At 19.0% G+C, this 19,293-nt stretch overlaps 6 protein-coding genes across 6 annotated transcripts; 2 read left to right on the forward strand and 4 right to left on the reverse strand.

The window, feature by feature from the left end:
* Positions 1 to 336: 336 nt before the first annotated feature.
* On the reverse strand, positions 337 to 835 carry LOC128951500 (uncharacterized). The gene is made up of 2 exons (XM_054296748.1): positions 557 to 835; positions 337 to 480 (listed from the first exon to the last, which is right to left on the reverse strand). Exons 1-2 carry the CDS (start codon positions 833 to 835, stop codon positions 337 to 339), a joined length of 423 nt encoding a protein of 140 aa, XP_054152723.1.
* A 1,657-nt stretch (positions 836 to 2,492) lies between these two features.
* On the reverse strand, positions 2,493 to 3,026 carry LOC128951936 (uncharacterized). The gene is made up of 2 exons (XM_054297244.1): positions 2,737 to 3,026; positions 2,493 to 2,666 (listed from the first exon to the last, which is right to left on the reverse strand). Exons 1-2 carry the CDS (start codon positions 3,013 to 3,015, stop codon positions 2,523 to 2,525), a joined length of 423 nt encoding a protein of 140 aa, XP_054153219.1. The 5' UTR covers positions 3,016 to 3,026; the 3' UTR covers positions 2,493 to 2,522.
* Positions 3,027 to 6,211: 3,185 nt separating this feature from the next.
* Positions 6,212 to 6,847, reverse strand: LOC128951935 (uncharacterized). The gene is made up of 2 exons (XM_054297243.1): positions 6,511 to 6,847; positions 6,212 to 6,434 (listed from the first exon to the last, which is right to left on the reverse strand). Exons 1-2 carry the CDS (start codon positions 6,787 to 6,789, stop codon positions 6,291 to 6,293), a joined length of 423 nt encoding a protein of 140 aa, XP_054153218.1. The 5' UTR covers positions 6,790 to 6,847; the 3' UTR covers positions 6,212 to 6,290.
* A 1,776-nt stretch (positions 6,848 to 8,623) lies between these two features.
* On the reverse strand, positions 8,624 to 9,294 carry LOC128951934 (uncharacterized). The gene is made up of 2 exons (XM_054297242.1): positions 8,936 to 9,294; positions 8,624 to 8,864 (listed from the first exon to the last, which is right to left on the reverse strand). The coding sequence occupies exons 1-2, from the start codon at positions 9,212 to 9,214 to the stop codon at positions 8,721 to 8,723; spliced, it is 423 nt and encodes a 140-aa protein (XP_054153217.1). The 5' UTR covers positions 9,215 to 9,294; the 3' UTR covers positions 8,624 to 8,720.
* A 4,041-nt stretch (positions 9,295 to 13,335) lies between these two features.
* On the forward strand, positions 13,336 to 13,913 carry LOC128951501 (uncharacterized). Its single transcript, XM_054296749.1, has 2 exons — positions 13,336 to 13,688; positions 13,773 to 13,913. Exons 1-2 carry the CDS (start codon positions 13,407 to 13,409, stop codon positions 13,911 to 13,913), a joined length of 423 nt encoding a protein of 140 aa, XP_054152724.1. The 5' UTR covers positions 13,336 to 13,406.
* A 2,076-nt stretch (positions 13,914 to 15,989) lies between these two features.
* Positions 15,990 to 16,496, forward strand: LOC128951502 (uncharacterized). The gene is made up of 2 exons (XM_054296750.1): positions 15,990 to 16,271; positions 16,359 to 16,496. The coding sequence occupies exons 1-2, from the start codon at positions 15,990 to 15,992 to the stop codon at positions 16,494 to 16,496; spliced, it is 420 nt and encodes a 139-aa protein (XP_054152725.1).
* Positions 16,497 to 19,293: the final 2,797 nt, after the last annotated feature.

The raw sequence follows: 19,293 nt of genomic DNA on the forward strand, positions 1-19,293 counted from the left end.
TTAACAATTTAAATTAATTTATTTATTAATACAAATAAAACATTCTCAAAGATTTTTATGTTTACAGTTTTAGTTTATTGTTTTTAACATTAGAATTTTTTTTTATAAAATCAATTGACAACAGATTATATTATAAAATAATAGTAATTTAAAATAAACAAAATAACAATTTTTTAAAAATTCCAGTTAAAAGTTATATTATTCTTTTTGGGGGTTTTCAATAGTAATTTTTTTTAACAGATTATAAAATAATAGTAATTTTTATAGTAATTTTAGTATTGTTACATAAAAATTAGATATTTTTAAAAGTAATAATTAGTTATAAATATATTAGAGTTAATTCAAGTCAATAATCGTAGCATTTAGTGAACAAATATCCGAGTGATAGAAATATGCCGTACAGTTTACCCGTTGTTCGTCAACAATGGCATCTCTAATGAATTTATCAAACATTTGACTTTCATCGGTAGTACATAATTGCTGTTATAATTAATATTAATACAAAATTAAAAATAAAACAATAATAAAATTATTAAAAAACTAAATCTATACTAACATCTGCTGCCTCTATAAGACAATCAAATACTTCATAAGCAGCACAACAACCTTTTCGCGATTTTGAATCAATTGGTTTGTCGATAGGTATACCCCAATCGGACAGTGCATTTAGGACGCAATAGACAGCTCTTAGATTGAGTTTATACAAACAAATTTCAATGGGTGAATCCAGAGCATCGATATCTGCATACAGGCGCTCATAAATGGATAGTGAAGACACTAAACCAATGATAGAGCCGATGGCCAACAGACAGCATATATTGAATACAAAATTCATGGCTTAATAATAATACTATTAATAATACTTATAGACAATAAATCTGCTAATAATTTAGTAATTTTTAAATTGAATTTTTATTGTGCAAATTGATCTGAGTTATATACTATTAAAAAAACTAATAACAATTTTTTTATCTTGCTAATGAGTCATAATCTAAAAAATATAATTATCATATTTATTAATATCACTTATCTATGGTGTAATTGCACTCATTGTTATATAAATATAAAAAAACTTTTTCAACAAAACATATACAATAGACCCCTCTTTAGATTCTAAAGAAAATTTTAACACATGTATAGATATAATTATTATATATTATTAACTGATTATTAACTATATATTATCTTTATTAAAAATATTGCATATAAATTATCACATTAGACAATAAAAACTGATAATTAAATTACTTAATATTATTGATTTTTTTATAATCATAAAAAAATATATATATTATTAGTTTTTTTTTCAAAATAATATTGTAATATATATGGTTGGTTGTTATCCGCTTACCCTGCCTACCCCTAATATTTTTGCCTACCCCTGCCTAATAATAATAATTTAATAATTAAAATAATAATATATGAATCTTAGTATATTTAGGTAGGCAAAGTATTAGGGTAGGCAGGGGTAGGCAAAAAAAGTTGGGGGTAGGCAAGAAAATGGCAAATAAAACTTTTAAAAAATGCATTTAATGTAATTATAAATAATATATTGTACAAAAAAGTGATCATGGTCATATCAATAGTTTTATTTTTATTTCAAAACAATCAAGAAATTCAGTAATTAATATTGATAAGTTAATAGCTAGCTAACTATTAGTAAATATTTTTTTATTAACATTTTTAATATAAACTAAACTATATATAAATGTTAACTATTGATATTTTTGGATCACTCTATAATTTAGTAATTTATAAGATTATTATTAATAACTATATATTTTATATATAATTATCAGATTACAGTTTCATTTCACAAAAATAAAATTAGTTAATAAATTATGATATATTTTATAGTAACGGAAATTACAACAAAGTTTATTTTAAAAAGTATTTGTAATTATTTTAATTTAAATCTTTTAATTGTCAGATATTAAAAAAAATATATGGTTATTATTATAAAATATAATTAATAAATCTAAAATTTTCTAATTAATTAATTATGTACAGTACTAGTAAATTATTATTATTATTATAGTTACCATATTATTGAATATAATTGTATGTTTTAGTGATTTCAATTGTTTTGGTTATTGCATTAAAATGTTATTATTTTTTATTAATTAATCATGATTGAAAATTTTTATATAATAACTTATTTTTTTGTAATTAAATAATACCCATTAGTTTAGTGAAATAATAACCAAATTATAAAATTGTTATTTTTTCGGAAAAAAATATGAATTAACAATTTAAATAAAATAGTTATTCATTTATTAATAAGTAAAATAATTTCTATAAGACAATAAACTAGTGTATAATTTATTTATTAATACAAATAAAATATTTTCAAAGTATTTTATTTCCAGTTTTAGTTTATTGTTTATAACATTAGAAAAAAAAATTTAAAAATCAATTGACAACTGATTATAAAATAATAGTAATTTTTATAATAATTTTAGTACTGTTACATAAAAATAAGATATTTTTAAAAGTAATAATTAGTTATAAATATATTAGAGTTAATTCAAGTCAATAATCGTAGCATTTAATGAACAAATATCCGAGTGATAGGGATATGCCGTACAGTTTACCAGTTGTTCGTCAACAATGGCATCTCTAATGAATTTATCAAACATTTGACTTTCATCGGTAGTACATAATTGCTGTTATAATTAATTAAAAATTAAAAATAAAACAATAATAAAATTATTCAAAAAATAAATCTATACTAACATCTGCTGCCTCTATAAGACAATCAAATACTTCATAAGCAGCACAACAACCTTTTCGCGATTTTGAATCAATTGGTTTGTCGATAGGTATACCCCAATCGGACAGTGCATTTAGGACACAATAGACAGCAGTTAGATTGATTTTAAGCAAACAATTTTCAATGGGTGAATCCAGAGCATCGATATCTGCATACAGGCGCTCATAAATGGATAGTGAAGACACTAAACCAATGATAGAGCCGATGGCCAACAGACAGCATATATTGACTACAAAATTCATTGTTTAATAATAATACTATTAATAATACTAATAAACAATAAATCTACTAATAATTTAATAATTATTGAAATTGAATTTTTATCAGGCAAATTGATCTGGTTTATATACTATTAAAAAACCTATAACTTATAATTAATATATATATAACAATGAGTGCAATTACACCATAGATAAGTGATATAAAAATATGATAATTATATTTTTTTAGATGACTCATTAGCAAGATAAAAAATTATCTAAAAATATAATTATCTTATTTGTTAATATCATTTATATGGTGTAATTGCACTCATTGTTATATATATAACACTTTCTCAGCAAAACATATACAATATGTAATAGCCATGCAAAACGTTATCTCAGTTTCAATCAAAAAAATATATACTGTTAGTCCTTGTGTTTCAAGATATGTAATTTTTTGTCACAAATAATCTTATAATTTGATATTATAGACAATACAATTCATTGTTATTTATTGTATATTATACAATAGACCCCCTATAGATTCAAAATAAACATTTTTAGACACATGTATAGATATAACTATTAAATGTTAATTATCTTTATTAAAAATATTGCACATAAATTATCACATTATATAATACAAATTGATAATTCAATTACTTAATAATATTGATTTTTTAATATCTAATTAGTTTTTTTCAAAATAATAGTGTAATATATATTGATTTATATATTTCTAAAAATTAATATATATTATGATCCGATAAATTAATTAAAAAATTTTAATAAAAATTGAATTATATTATCTTATAAGTAAATAAATAATGTAATTGTAATTAATTTAATTATTAAATATATTATTATATTTTTGCAAACCAAAAAAGTAATTTATAATAGCTTATTATAATTGATTGAATAATCTATTAAAAGATCATATATTTGAAAAATAAATAAATTTATTATAAAATTAAACAAACAATAATATAAAATTAATAGAAAAATTATTTTAATATTTATATAAAAAATAGTAATATTTTTTATTACATATTGCCTTATTCTTAGTGATCTTTAATAGCAATTTAAACTATTCATTTGATAATTATATTATTATTATTATTTAATTATTATATTTTAATTAAACAAATATAATTTGATATTATATTTATTTAATATTTAATATATAATTTTTTTTAATAATATTATTATTTAAGTATAAATGTTTTATTTTTTTATCAATTTGTTTGACCTATCAATATATAATAATAAAATTAAAACAATAATAATAATAATATTTGTAAAAATGATCATAATCAAATCAATAGTTTAATTTTTTATAATTTAGATCGGATTAATAACAATATTGAAATATATTTCTATTGATTATTTTGTATCACCTAATAATATAAAAATTTATACAATTATTATATTATATTTTGTAATTTATTATAAATTACAGTTTTTTTTAATAAGGAATAATATAAATTTATTTTTTTATTATATTTTATTTAATTTTGTAATATTTTTAATTTAAATTAATATTTCTGACTACACATTAACAATTAACGGGTGTCTAAATTTTTTAAATTTTAATGAATACGGGTATTATTTTAAAATGAGCAAGTCAAATAATTTTATTAGTAAAATAGTAGTTAATATGATTTTTATATATTTAAAAAAAATTTACAAATATAAATTAACCATTGTAAATTTTTTGATGTAAATTGATTTAAAACTTCAAAAAAATGCATTTAATATAATTATAAATAATATATTGGGTAAAAATGAGATCATGGTCATAATAAAAAAAAAACACAGTTATATGCAAATCATATTTATTTATTTTTTTAAAACATTATTTTTATTAGTATTTATAAATTTAATTATAATTATCTTAGAGTTAATACTCAATAGCCGTTGTATTTAGTGAACAAATATCCGAGTGATAGGGATATGCCGTACAGTTTACCCGTTGTTCGTCAACAATGGCATCGCTAATGAATTTATCAAACACTTGACTTTCATCGGTAGTACATAATTGCTGTTATAATTAATATTAATTAAATAATAAAACAATAATAAAATTATTCAAAAAAATAAAATTAAACTAAAGCTATACTAACATCTGCTGCCTCTATAAGACAATCAAATACTTCATAAGCAGCACAACAACCTTTTCGCGATTTTGAATCAATTGGTTTGTCGATAGGTATACCCCAATCGGACAGTGCATTTAGGACGCAATAGACAGCTCTTAGATTGAGTTTATACAAACAACTTTCAATGGGTGAATCCAGAGCATCGATATCTGCATACAGGCGCTCATAAATGGATAGTGAAGACACTAAACCAATGATAGTGCCGATAGCCAACAGACAGCATATATTGACTACAAAATTCATGGTTTAATAATAATAGTATTAATAATACTAATAAACAATAAATCTATTAATAATTATTTAAATTGAATTTTTATTGGGCAAATTGATCTGGTTTATATACTATTAAAAAACCTATAACTTATAGTTAATATATATAACAGCAATTACACCATAGATAAGTGATATTAATAAATATGATAATTATATTTTTTTAGATTATGACTCATTAGCAAGATTTTAAATTAAAGAAATTAAATTAGAAAAATTATCTAAAAAATATAATTATCATATTTGTTAATATCATTTATATGGTGTAATTGCACTCATTGTTATATATAATGATTAATTGAGTTTTTCTAAATAATCATCTTTTAGTGTATTATCAAAATCTTCAATAACTTTTAATTGTTGAACAACTGTTAGTCCTTGTGTTTCAAGATATGTAATTTTGTCACAAATAATCTTATAATTTGATATTATAGACAATTGATTGCATAATTCATTGTTATTTATTGTATATTATACAATAGACCCCAATTAGATTAAAAAAAAACATGTATAGACTATATATACTATTATATATTATTAACTAATAAGTGTTAATTATCTTTATTAAAAATATTGCACATAAATTATCACATTATATAATACAAATTGATAATTTAATTACTTAATAATATTAATTTTTTATAACCATAAAAAATATCTAATTAGTTTATTCTAATTGTATAATTTATTTATTAATACAAATAAAATATTTTCAAAGTATTTTGTTTCCAGTTTTAGTTTATTGTTTATAACATTAGAAAAAAAAATTTAAAAATCAATTGACAACAGATTATAAAATAATAGTAATTTTTATAATAATTTTAGTACTGTTACATAAAAATTAGATATTTTTAAAAGTAATAATTAGTTATAAATATATTAGAGTTAATTCAAGTCAATAATCGTAGCATTTAGTGAACAAATTTCCGAGTGATAGGGATATGCCGTACAGTTTACCCGTTGTTCGTCAACAATGGCATCTCTAATGAATTTATCAAACACTTGACTTTCATCGGTAGTACATAATTGCTGTTATAATTAATATTAATACAAAATTAAAAATAAAACAATAATAAAATTATTCAAAAAATAAATCTATACTAACATCTGCTGCCTCTATAAGACAATCAAATACTTCATAAGCAGCACAACAACCTTTTCGCGATTTTGAATCAATTGGTTTGTCGATAGGTATACCCCAATCGGACAGTGCATTTAGGACACAATAGACAGCAGTTAGATTGATTTTAAGCAAACAATTTTCAATGGGTGAATCCAGAGCATCGATATCTGCATACAGGCGCTCATAAATGGATAGTGAAGACACTAAACCAATGATAGAGCCGATGGCCAACAGACAGCATATATTGACTACAAAATTCATTGTTTAATAATAATAATAAACAAATAAATCTACTAATAAATTAGTAATTATTGAAATTGAATTTTTATTTGGCAAATTGATCTGGTTTATATACTAGTAAAAAAACCTATAACTTATAGTTTATATAAATACATGTATATAACAATGAGTGCAATTACACCATAGATAAGTGATATTAACAAATATGATAATAGTATATTTTTTTAAATGACTCATTAGCAAGATAAAAAAAATATCTTCAAAAATATAATTATCATATTATTTAATATCACTTATCAATGGTGTAATTGCACTCAATTGTTATATATTTATAAACTTTCTCAACAAAACATATACATTAGACCCCCCTTTAGATTCAAATAATTTTTAACACTGCTATAGATATAACTATATATATATATTATTATCTAATATAAGTGCCAATTATCTCTATTAAAAAATATTGCACATAAATATCACATTATACAATACAAAATGATAATTCAATTACTTAATAATATTGATTTTGATATAATCATATAAAAATGTATACTATTAGTTTTTTTTCAAAATAATAATTTAATATATAAATACTGATTTATATATTTATAAAATTAATATATTGTACATTATGATCCGATAAATTAATTAAAAACAATTTTATTAAAAATTGAGTTCTATTGTCTAATAAAAAATAATACTAATATTTGTAAAAATGATCATAATCAAATCAATAGTTTAATTTTTTATTGGTCTAATAACAATATTGAAATATATTTCTATTGATTTTTTTTGGATCACTTAATAATATAAAAATTTATACAATTTTATTATAAATTACAGTTTTTATTAATAAGGAATAATATTATTTGATTTTTTTTATTATATTTTTAATTTAAATTAATATTTCTAACTACACATTAACAATTAATCGGGTGTCTAAAATTTATTTATTTTAATGATTGTGGTTAGCATTTTAAAATGAGCAAGTCAAATAATTTTATTAGTAAAATAGTAGTTAATTTGATTTTTACATAATTTTTAAAAAAAAAATTAACAAACATAAATTAACTAGTGTAAATTTTTTAATGATGTAAATTGATGTGAAACTTAAAAAAATGCATTTAATATAATTATAAATTGTACAAAAAAGTGATCATGGTGATATCATTAGTTTAGTGAAATAATAATTAAATTAAAACCAGTTGAGAATGCTAGAAAGCATTTCCACACGAATTCCTAATCATAATTAAAAATTAAATTCAGTATGATAAAATAAAATCAACTATAGTTATGTAGGGTCTCAAACGATTCAGTATGACAAAATAAACAACTATAGTCATATGGGGTATCAAATGATTCAGTATTACAAAATAAACTACTATTTTCCTAAAAAATAAGCTTAAAAACAAAAAAAAAATCAAAAAAAAAATCAAAAAAAAATTCAAAAAAAATTCAAAATTTTTTTTATTAATTTTTTGACACCATTTTCTTCAATTTCCTAAAAAATAAACTTAAAAAAGAAAAAAAAGCAAAAAAAATTGTAGCGGATAGTGGATTCGAACCTATGTCCTCGTGGGACAGACAGACCGACAGACAGACCGACTTATAGAATGCATATACGTATTCCTTTCAGGAATTCGTGAAAATGTTAATTATTTTCGAAAAAATATGAATTACCAATTTAAATCAATAAGTTATTCAATTTATAAGTAAAATAATTGCTAAAAGACAATAAACTATTGTATAATTTATTTATTAATACAAATAAAATATTTTCAAAGTTTTTTATGTTTACAGTTTTTTGTTTATTGTTTGTAACATTAGAAAAAAAAATTTAAAATCAATTGACAACAGATTATAAAATAATAGTAATTTTATAGAGATTTTAGTAGTGTTACATAAAAATTAGATTTTTTAAAAAGTAATAATTAGTTATAAATATATTAGAGTTAATTCAAGTCAATAATCGTAGCATTTAGTGAACAAATTTCCGAGTGATAGGGATATGCCGTACAGTTTACCCGTTGTTCGTCAACAATGGCATCGCTAATGAATTTGTCAAACACTTGACTTTCATCGGTAGTACATAATTGCTGTTATAATTAAAATTAATTAAAAATAAAACATTAATAAAATTATTCAAACAAAATAAATCTATACTAACATCTGCTGCCTCTATAAGACAATCAAATACTTCATAAGCAGCACAACAACCTTTTCGCGATTTTGAATCAATCGGTTTGTCGATAGGTATACCCCAATCGGACAGTGCTTTAAAGACACAGTAGATAGCAGTTGTATTGATTTTATGCAAACAACTTTCAATGGGTGAATCCAGAGCATCGATATCTGCATACAGGCGCTCATAAATGGATAGTGAAGACACTAAACCAATGATAGAGCCGATAGCCAACAGACAGCATATATTGACTACAAAATTCATGATTTAATAATAATAATAATAATAATATTGATAATACTAATAAACAATTAATCTATTAATAATTTAGTTATTTTCAAATTGAATTTTTATTGGGCAAATTGATCTGGCTTATATACTATTAAAAAATCAATTTTTTATCTTGCTAATGAGTCATATAAAAAATATATAATTATCATATTTGTTAATATAACTTATCTATGATGTAATTGCACTCATTGTTATAAATATATATATATTTACATTTACACTTTATCAACAAAACATATACAATGTGTAATACAATAGACCCCCCTTTAGATTCAAAAAACACTGTTTTAACACATGTATAGATATAACTATTATATATTATTAACTAATAAGTGTTAATTATCTCTATTAAAAATTGCACATAAATTATGACATTATACAATACAAACTGATAATTCAATTACTTAATAATATTGATTTTTTATAATCATAAAATATATATAATTTGTTTTTTTCAAAATAATAGTGTAATATATATATATATGTATATATATTGATTTATATATTTCTATAATATATATACATTATGATCCGATAAATTAATTAAAAAAAAATTAAACTAATATTGAATTCAATTGTCTTATAAATAAATAATGTAATTGTAATGTTATAGTTTTATTTTTTTATAAATATTTAACATTAATTAACATAATATCTTTATTTTAAAGTTTATTAATAGTTTATTTTTCAAAAAAAATAATAATAATTAGTTTTATATAAATATATTAGATTTAAATTTGTTTTTACAAATATTTTTCATATGTTATTTAATTTGTTTTATGATTGTTTATTGTAATTGTAGTTTTTTTTTAAAAAAAATAGTTTAAAAATTAATTATAATAAGATAAAAATTATAACACTCTAAAAAAAGTGATAATGGTTATATCAATAGTTTACTAATTTATTAAATTTGACAATAGTATGCTATTTTTTAAACATTACAATAATCTATTAATATAAACTTTTATTGTTAAATTATTTTTATATTGATATTTCGGATCATTATTTAAGTGTATTAAAAATTATTTTAAAAACCTTTATATTTAGAATTTGTTTATAAATTACAGTTTGTTAAACAATAATAATTATATTTAAAATAAATAACAATAGTATAACAATTATTAGTAAAATTTTAATAAAATAGTAGTTGATTTGATTTTTACATAATTTAAAAAAAATTAACAAACATTAATTAACCATTGTAAATATTTTGATGTTAATTGATGTAAAACTTAAAAAAAATGCATTTAATATAATTATAAATAATTTATTGTACAAAAAAGTGATCATGGTCATATCAATAGTTTTATTTTTATTAGAAATTATTTATTTTCGCACAAACAGGTCAATCATTATTTATACAGATATTGATAAATTGATAGCTAGCTAATTATTATTAAATATTTTTTAGTAACATTTTTTAAATATAAACTAAACTATTTATAAATTTTATCTATTGATATTTTTGGATCACTCTATAATTTAATAATTTATAAGTTTATTATTAATAACTATATATTTTATATATAATTATCAGATTACAGTTTCATTTTTACAAAAATAATATTACATACTAACCTATGTTACAACAATTTTTTTTATTAATATTTAATTTATTGTACTTAAAATTTTTTTTTACAAATTTTTGTATTTACTGGACATCACTGTAAACTAAATTTTAATTATAAATATTACTTGTTATTGTTAAATATTAATGTTGTTAAATATTAATATTTTTGGGCGATGACTTAATTGCCCACCACGCTCCCCACGCCCCCCTCGCCCCCCACAAAATATTTTATTACAAGTTAGTTTACTATGGCTCCCACAAAATATTTTATTAAAACTTTGTTTTTTATGCCCACCACGCCCCCCAAAAAATATTTTGAAACTTATATGCCCCCACGCCCCCACAAAATATAATACTAAAACTATTTTCAATGACTCGCCCCCCACAAAATATATGAAAACTTATATGCCCACCACGCCCCCCACGCCCCCCAAAAAATATTTTAATAAAACTTAGTTTTTTATGGCCCTCTAGCCCCCCACGCCCACCACAAAAAATTAAAACTGTTTTAAAAGCCTCCTCGCCCCCCACAAAATATTTGTTAAAAAAACATTGTTATCTATACCCCACGCGGGAAAATATGGAAACAAATTTTATAACAAAAAACAATATATATATATAAAACACTAATTTTGTTTTTTATTACAGTTTATAAGTTAATTAAATTTAATTATTTTATGATTCATTCATTATAGTTTACTATTATTAATTTTTATTACATTAAAATAATATTATTTATAAAATTATAAATACAATTTATTTTTTAAAAAATTATTAAATGGTCAATTTTAATAATTAATAGTCAAAAATGACCATTGGTCACTATGTTAAAATAATTATAAAATTTTATTTATAATTGTTTAAAGTATATAGTTTTTAATATAATTAGTAATTAATACATGTTTTTAATGTATAATTTATTGAATAATTAAATTTAATTAACTTATAAACTGTAATAACAAACAAAATTATTGTTTTATATATATATTGTTTTTTGTTATAAAATTTGTTTCCATATTATCCCGCGAGGGGTATAGAAAACAATATTTTTATAATATATTTTGTGGTGGGCGAGGGGGGCGTGGGGGCTTTTAAAACAGTTTTAATGTTTTGTGGTGGGCTTGGGGGGCGTAGGGCCCATAAAAAACAATGTTTTAATATAATATTTTGTGGGGGGCGTGGGGGGCATATAAGTTTTATTATAAGTATTAACTAGTAAACTAATTTTATTAAGCATAGTAAACTAATTTTTAATAAAATATTTTGTGGGGGGCGAGAGGGCGTGGGGGTTTTTAAAACAGTTTCAATGTTTTGTGGTGGGCGTGTGGGGCATGGAAAAAATATTTTAATAAAATATTTTGTGGGGGGCAAGGGGGGCGTGGGGGGCGTGGTGGGCAATTAAGTCATCGCCATATTTTTGTAATAATTATTTTATTAGTACTGATAATTTTACTTTATATTATTTTTTACTAATTTTTCATTGTTTATAACAATCATTTTTTTATTAAATTTTATACATTTTTATTAATTAAAATTATTAATTTAATATAAATTGAGACTTTTAATTAATTTATACGATCAAATATAAATTATAAAATAAATAAATAAATAAATAATTTATTTAGATTAGATTTTTTTTAGATATTTACACTAAATTGATTATAATAATATAAATACAATCGTTTTAATTAAATTATTACTTAAAATAGTCATCATTATAATCATTAATAAACAATAAGTAATAACATATTATTTATATAAACATTTCAATAATTAAAAAAAAAAATAATTTTACTATTATTGTATGTCTAATAGGATAATGAATTAACATATTTTTAAAACAAAAATATATGATCATTTTTCATCTGGTTAAATCAATTATAATATGTGATTATAAATTACTTTTTAGATTGTATACTAAATTATAGTATACTTATATTATATTAATTAAAGATTAAATATATTTTTAATTAATTACAATTATATTAATAATTTATATTATTAATAATACAGAATTTGATTTTGCATTTAATTGATTTTAAATTGATTTATCGGATCATATAATAAATTTCAAATTATATAAATCAGTATTTATTACACTATTATTATGAAAAACTAATGATTTACAGTTTTTTTATGATAACATAAAAAATATCAATATTATTATTATTATTGATTAATTGGTTTTATTATTAAATATATTGAATAGTATAATGATAATTAATGTACAATATTTTTAATAGAGATATAATTTTACACTTAATTATAGTTATTAATAATATAGTTATATCTATACATGTGCTAAAAATCTAAAGGGGGTCTATTATATATATATATACACTGTATATATTTGTTTTGGGAATTTAACATATTTTTATTGTAACATTGATTACAATTACACCATAGATAAGTCATATTAACTAATATGACAATTATATATTTTTTATATGACTCATTAGCAAGATAAAACAAAGTTTTTTATAGTATAAAAACCAAATCAATTTGGCAATAAAAATTCAATTTGAAAATTACTAAATTTTTAGTAGATTTATTGTCTATAAGTATTATTAATACTATTATTATTATTATTAAACAATGAATTTTGTAGTCAATATATGCTGTCTGTTGGCCATCGGCTCTATCATTGGTTTAGTGTCTTCACTATCCATTTATGAGCGCCTGTATGCAGATATCGATGAGGGACTAGATTCACCCATTGAAAGTTGTTTGCATAAAATCAATGAAACTGCTATATACTGTGTCTTTAAAGCACTGTCCGATTGGGGTATACCTATCGACAAACCGATTGATACGAAATCGCGAAAAGGTTGTTGTGCTGGTTATGAAGTATTTGATTGTCTTATAGAGGCAGCAGATGTTAGTATAGCTTTAGTTTTATTTTGTTTGAATAATTTTATTATTGTTTTATTTTTAATTTGTAATTAATATTAATTATAACAGCAATTATGTACTACCGATGAAAGTCAAATGTTTGATAAATTCATTAGCGATGCCATTGTTGACGAACAACGGGTAAACTGTACGGCATATCCCTATCACTCGGATATCTGTACACTAAATACAACGACTATTGAGAATTAACTCTTAGATAGTTATAATAAAATTTATAAATAATTATATAAAAAATGATGTTTTTTAACAAAATAAATAAATAAGATATTTTGTTTGTTTCTAATTATATAATAACTAGTTAGATCTCTACGTAATAAAATGTGTATCAATAGTTAACACGTTCAACAATACTTACGCGCTTACAGTTTATTATAAACAGTATATTTTATTTATTAATTTTTTATTTAATAAATTAAAATTATCGACACTTTAAATTTAATTGTTTGCGTGACAGAAAATGGCACAAACATTGAACAAATTATATAGTAGTATAGATAATCTTGATATTAATAAATAAATTTGTTGTTTAAATTTTTATAAAATATTTTTAATAAATTTTAATTTAGAGATTAATTTTATTTATAATAAAGTAAATTAATCTAGTTAATTAGATTAATTAATTTAGAAAACTAAAATTAGATTCAAGTATTTAAATTAAATAAATAATGTTACTTGTGCATTGTTTACTATTTATAATTAATCATAATACACATTAATAAATGTAGAGAAAAAAAACTTAATAAATTACAGTTGTTTAATTGATAATTTTTTTTAAAAAAAAAATCATATATTATATGACATATAATTACCAATAATAATATTGTTTCTTATTAAATAAAAAAAACTGTAATTTATTATAAAATACAAAATATACAATTAATATAATAATTGTATAGATTTTTATATTATAAGGTGATCCAAAAAAATCAATGAAAATATATTTCAATATTGTTAGTATTAAATCGATCAACAAAAAAATTAACCGATCAAAATTATAACAAACTATTGATTTGATTATGATCATTTTTACAAATATTAGTATTATTATTTTTTTAATTATATATTGATAGGTTAAACATATTGATAAAAAATTTTTTTAAAAATATACTTAAATAATATTTAAAAAAAATTATATATTGAATATTCTATAAATATAATAAAATAAACTTAAATATAATATTAAATTATATTTATATAATTAATTAATTTAATTAAAATATAATTAAATAATAATAATAATAATAATAATAATAATAATAATAATAATAATAATAATAATAATAATAATAATAATAATAATAATAATAATAATAATAATAATAATAATAATAATAATAATAATAATAATAATAATAATAATAATAATAATAATAATAATAATAATAATAATAATAATAATAATAATAATAATAATAATAAATATCAAATGGATAGTTTAAATTGTTATTAAAGATTAGTAATAATAACGCATTTTGTTTTTGCAAATTAAATTAACATATTTTTAAAACAAATAAAAAAATATATATGATCATTTTGTTTGTTAAATCAATTATAATATGTTATTATAAATTATTCTTAGATTGTATATATCAACATTAAATAGTATATATCATAGCATATATCACATAACATTATAAAGAATAATATATTAATTAAAAATCTATTGATTGAATTTTGTTTAATTGATATATCGGATCATATAATAATAATTTTCAAAATATATAAATCAGTATTTATTACATTATTTTAACGAAAAACTAATGATTTACAGTTTTTATTATAAAAAATATCAATATTATAATTATTGACTAATTGGTTTATTAATAATTATATTGAATATTATAATAATAATTAATGTACAATATTTTAATAGGGAGATAATTTTACACTTAATTATAGTTATTTAATAATATAAGTTAATAATATAGTTATACATGTGTTAAAAACGTTTTTGAATCTAAAGGGGGTCTCTATTGTATATAAATTTTATATTATATTTATATATATCTATAATATAAATATATATATTTGTTTTGGGAATATAACACATTTTTATTGTAACTTTGATTGCAACAATTACACCATAGATAAGTCATATTAACTAATATGACAATTATATTTTTTAAATGACTCATTAGCCAGATAAATTTTTTAAAAATAATTTTTTAAAAGTATATAAACCAGATCAATTTAATTAATTACTAAATTATTAATAGATTTATTGTCTATAAGTATTATTAATACTATTATTATTATTATTAAACAATGAATTTTGTAGTCAATATATGCTGTTTGTTGGCCATCGGCTCTATCATTGGTTTAGTGTCTTCACTATCCATTTATGAGCGCCTGTATGCAGATATCGATGGAGATCTGGATTCACCCATTGAAAGTTGTTTGCATAAAATCAATACAACTGCTATCTACTATGTCTTTAAAGCACTGTCCGATTGGGGTATACCTATCGACAAACCGATTGATACGAAATCGCGAAAAGGTTGTTGTGCTGGTTATGAAGTATTTGATTGTCTTATAGAGGCAGCAGATGTTAGTATAGCTTTAGTTTTATTTATTTTTTTGAATAATTTTATTATTGTTTTATTTTTAATTTCTAATTAATATTAATTATAACAGCAATTATGTACTACCGATGAAAGTCAAGTGTTTGATAAATTCATTAGAGATGCCATTGTTGACGAACAACGGGTAAACTGTACGGCATATCCCTATCACTCGGATATTTGTACACTAAATACAACGGCTATTATATAACAATTATCTTGATATTAATAAATTAATTTGTTGTTTAAATTATTTTTTATAAATTTTAATTTAGAGATAAATTAATTTATAATATATAGTAAACTAATCTAGTTGAATATTAATTAATTTAACAAAATTAAATTATATTCAATTTTTTTTTGAAAAAATAGCCTCTTGTCCAAAGTCGACTATTTATAATTAATTATAATATATATTAATAAATGTTAGAAAAACTAATAAATTACAGTTTTTTGTGTTTAATTGTACTAATGAAATGTTTTAATGTATAAATCTACTCTCAAATGTATAAATTGTTTTTTTTTTATCAAACACATTGTTAGTTAGTAATAATACAAAATTATTTTTTAAATTATAATATTTTACTATCAAAAAAATATAAAATTTATTAATTTTAATTATTTTATACTTAATTTGTTTATAAATCTATTTTTAATGTGATAAATATTGATACAACAAGTTAGTTTAAATTAAAAAATAAAGTTGTTTAAATAATTTTTAACATATTATATATATATATATATACTGTATATATATATATAAATCGTATTAAGTATTTAAAAAATAAATTATATTATATATATTATAAGTATATTTTATATACTACCGTACTTTACAAGAAATTTATATTAATTTTTAATTTATTGTACTTAAAAACTTTGTACAAATTTTTTAATTATTTGAATTTATTTTATTAGTTATACTGTAGTAGTACTAATAATTTAACTTTATAAAACTAATTTTTCAGTATTATAATAATCAATTATCTACATTTTTATTAATTAAGATTATTAATTTAATATAAATTGAGACTTTTAATTAATTTATACTATCAAATATAAATTATACAAATAAATAAATTATTTATTTAGATTAGAAAATTTTTAGACATTTACACTAAAATGATGATTACATTAGAAATATATATCCAAATAAAACAAATATGTATTACAAATATAAATTATAAATATAATTGTTTTAATTAAATTAATACTTAAAATAGTACTTTTAGGATAACATATACTTGATAGACTTATAATCATCAATAAAAATTTATACAATAAATTATTAACAAATTCAAAACAGTTCAATAATATTTATAAAATAAAAATTAATTTTACTATTATTGTCTAATATGATAATAAATTAAATTAACATATTTTTAAAACAAAACAAAACAAAAATATATATATGATCATTTTGATTGTTAAATCAATTATAATATGTTATTATAAATTAATTATTAAATCGCATACATTGTATACTTAGAGTATATTAATTAAAAATCTATTTATTTTAAATTAATTACAATTATTGAATTGAATTTTGTTTAATTGATTTATCGGATCATATAATATTAATTTTCAAAATATATAAATCAGTATTTATTTCACTATTATTTATGAAAAACTAATGATTTACAGTTTTTATGATAAAATAAAAATATCAATATTAGTATTATTGAATAATTGGTTTATTAATAAATTATTAATAATAATTATATTGATTATTATAATAATAATTAGAGAGAGAGAGAGAGAGAGAGTCTGAAAAAAACTTTTGGCTATTGAGTATTAACTCTAAGATAATTATAATTAAATTTATAAATACTAATAAAAATAATGTTTTTAGCAAAATAAATAAAATATGATAAATATTTGGTTTATTTCTAACTATAAAAACAATAATCTTGATATTAATAAATAAATTTGTTGTTTAAATTTTTATAAATTATTTTTTTTTTAATTTTAATTTAAAGATAAATTAATTTATACATAAGTAAATTAATCTAGTTGAAAATTAATTAATTTAGCAAAATTAATTAAAGTTTAAATTCCGAAGTCGACTATATAGTATATATTATTAATTTTAATATATATCAATAAATGTTGAAAAAACTAATAAATTACAGCTTTTTTGTTTAAATTATTAAAAAATGTTTTAATATATAAATATATAATGTTTTTTACTAAATGCATTGTTAATATGTAATAATACAAAAAATTATTTTTAATTATAATGTTTTACTATAATATTATAGTATTTAACAATTCATACTCAGATAGTTGCATAAAAATCAATTAATAATAATTATATATATATATATATAAATAAAGTGATCATTATCAAATCAATAGTTTTTAATTTTTTATTAAATTGCTAGTTTGATACATATTTAATAAACCCTAACCACAACAATAATTAATAGGAAAATTTCTAATAGATTTAACTATTGATTTTTCGGATCACCTTATATTTTAATTTACAAAAATATTAATATAATAAATAAATATATTTTTTCATTTATTGTAAATTACAGTTTATAAAAAAACTTATATAAGTAATAAACTAAAAACTATTTAAACACAAATTATATTTTTATTTATAATTTTTTTTGTTAGGCATGTGTATTTTTAAATACACAATATACAAATTTTTTTTAGTAAATCACTACATACTAAAATTTAGTTTAAAAAATATATTATTAAAAAAATTGTATTATTACAATTAATATTGAATATTATTGTATGTCAATAATCTCAACTTTAAAAAACTAAACAATAAATTAAATTAAACTTACAAAAATATATATATAATTAATTTGATTTTTAAATCAATTATCAAATTTAGAAATATTTTTTAATATTTTTTTTAATTGATTTTTCGGATCATATATTGATTTTATAAATAATATAAATTACTATGATAATAAAACTAAAATAATATTGTTGTATTTATATTACTAAAAATTATTTTTAATTATCAATTATACCGTTAATAACGATAA

This window comes from Oppia nitens, unplaced genomic scaffold (genome assembly GCF_028296485.1).
Source record: "Oppia nitens isolate AA-2021 unplaced genomic scaffold, nextdenovo-longstitch-racon4-pilon3 scaffold1_pilon_pilon_pilon, whole genome shotgun sequence".
NCBI lineage: Eukaryota > Metazoa > Arthropoda > Arachnida > Sarcoptiformes > Oppiidae > Oppia > Oppia nitens.

Coding starts and splice junctions, on each gene's coding strand:
- LOC128951500 (XM_054296748.1), bottom strand. CDS start 835: ATGAATTTTGTATTCAATATATGCTGTCTGTTGGCCATCGGCTCTATC. Junction 481..556: donor GTCTTATAGAGGCAGCAGAT/GTTAGTATAGAT, acceptor TAATTATAACAG/CAATTATGTACTACCGATGA.
- LOC128951936 (XM_054297244.1), bottom strand. CDS start 3,015: ATGAATTTTGTAGTCAATATATGCTGTCTGTTGGCCATCGGCTCTATC. Junction 2,667..2,736: donor GTCTTATAGAGGCAGCAGAT/GTTAGTATAGAT, acceptor TAATTATAACAG/CAATTATGTACTACCGATGA.
- LOC128951935 (XM_054297243.1), bottom strand. CDS start 6,789: ATGAATTTTGTAGTCAATATATGCTGTCTGTTGGCCATCGGCTCTATC. Junction 6,435..6,510: donor GTCTTATAGAGGCAGCAGAT/GTTAGTATAGAT, acceptor TAATTATAACAG/CAATTATGTACTACCGATGA.
- LOC128951934 (XM_054297242.1), bottom strand. CDS start 9,214: ATGAATTTTGTAGTCAATATATGCTGTCTGTTGGCTATCGGCTCTATC. Junction 8,865..8,935: donor GTCTTATAGAGGCAGCAGAT/GTTAGTATAGAT, acceptor TAATTATAACAG/CAATTATGTACTACCGATGA.
- LOC128951501 (XM_054296749.1), top strand. CDS start 13,407: ATGAATTTTGTAGTCAATATATGCTGTCTGTTGGCCATCGGCTCTATC. Junction 13,689..13,772: donor GTCTTATAGAGGCAGCAGAT/GTTAGTATAGCT, acceptor TAATTATAACAG/CAATTATGTACTACCGATGA.
- LOC128951502 (XM_054296750.1), top strand. CDS start 15,990: ATGAATTTTGTAGTCAATATATGCTGTTTGTTGGCCATCGGCTCTATC. Junction 16,272..16,358: donor GTCTTATAGAGGCAGCAGAT/GTTAGTATAGCT, acceptor TAATTATAACAG/CAATTATGTACTACCGATGA.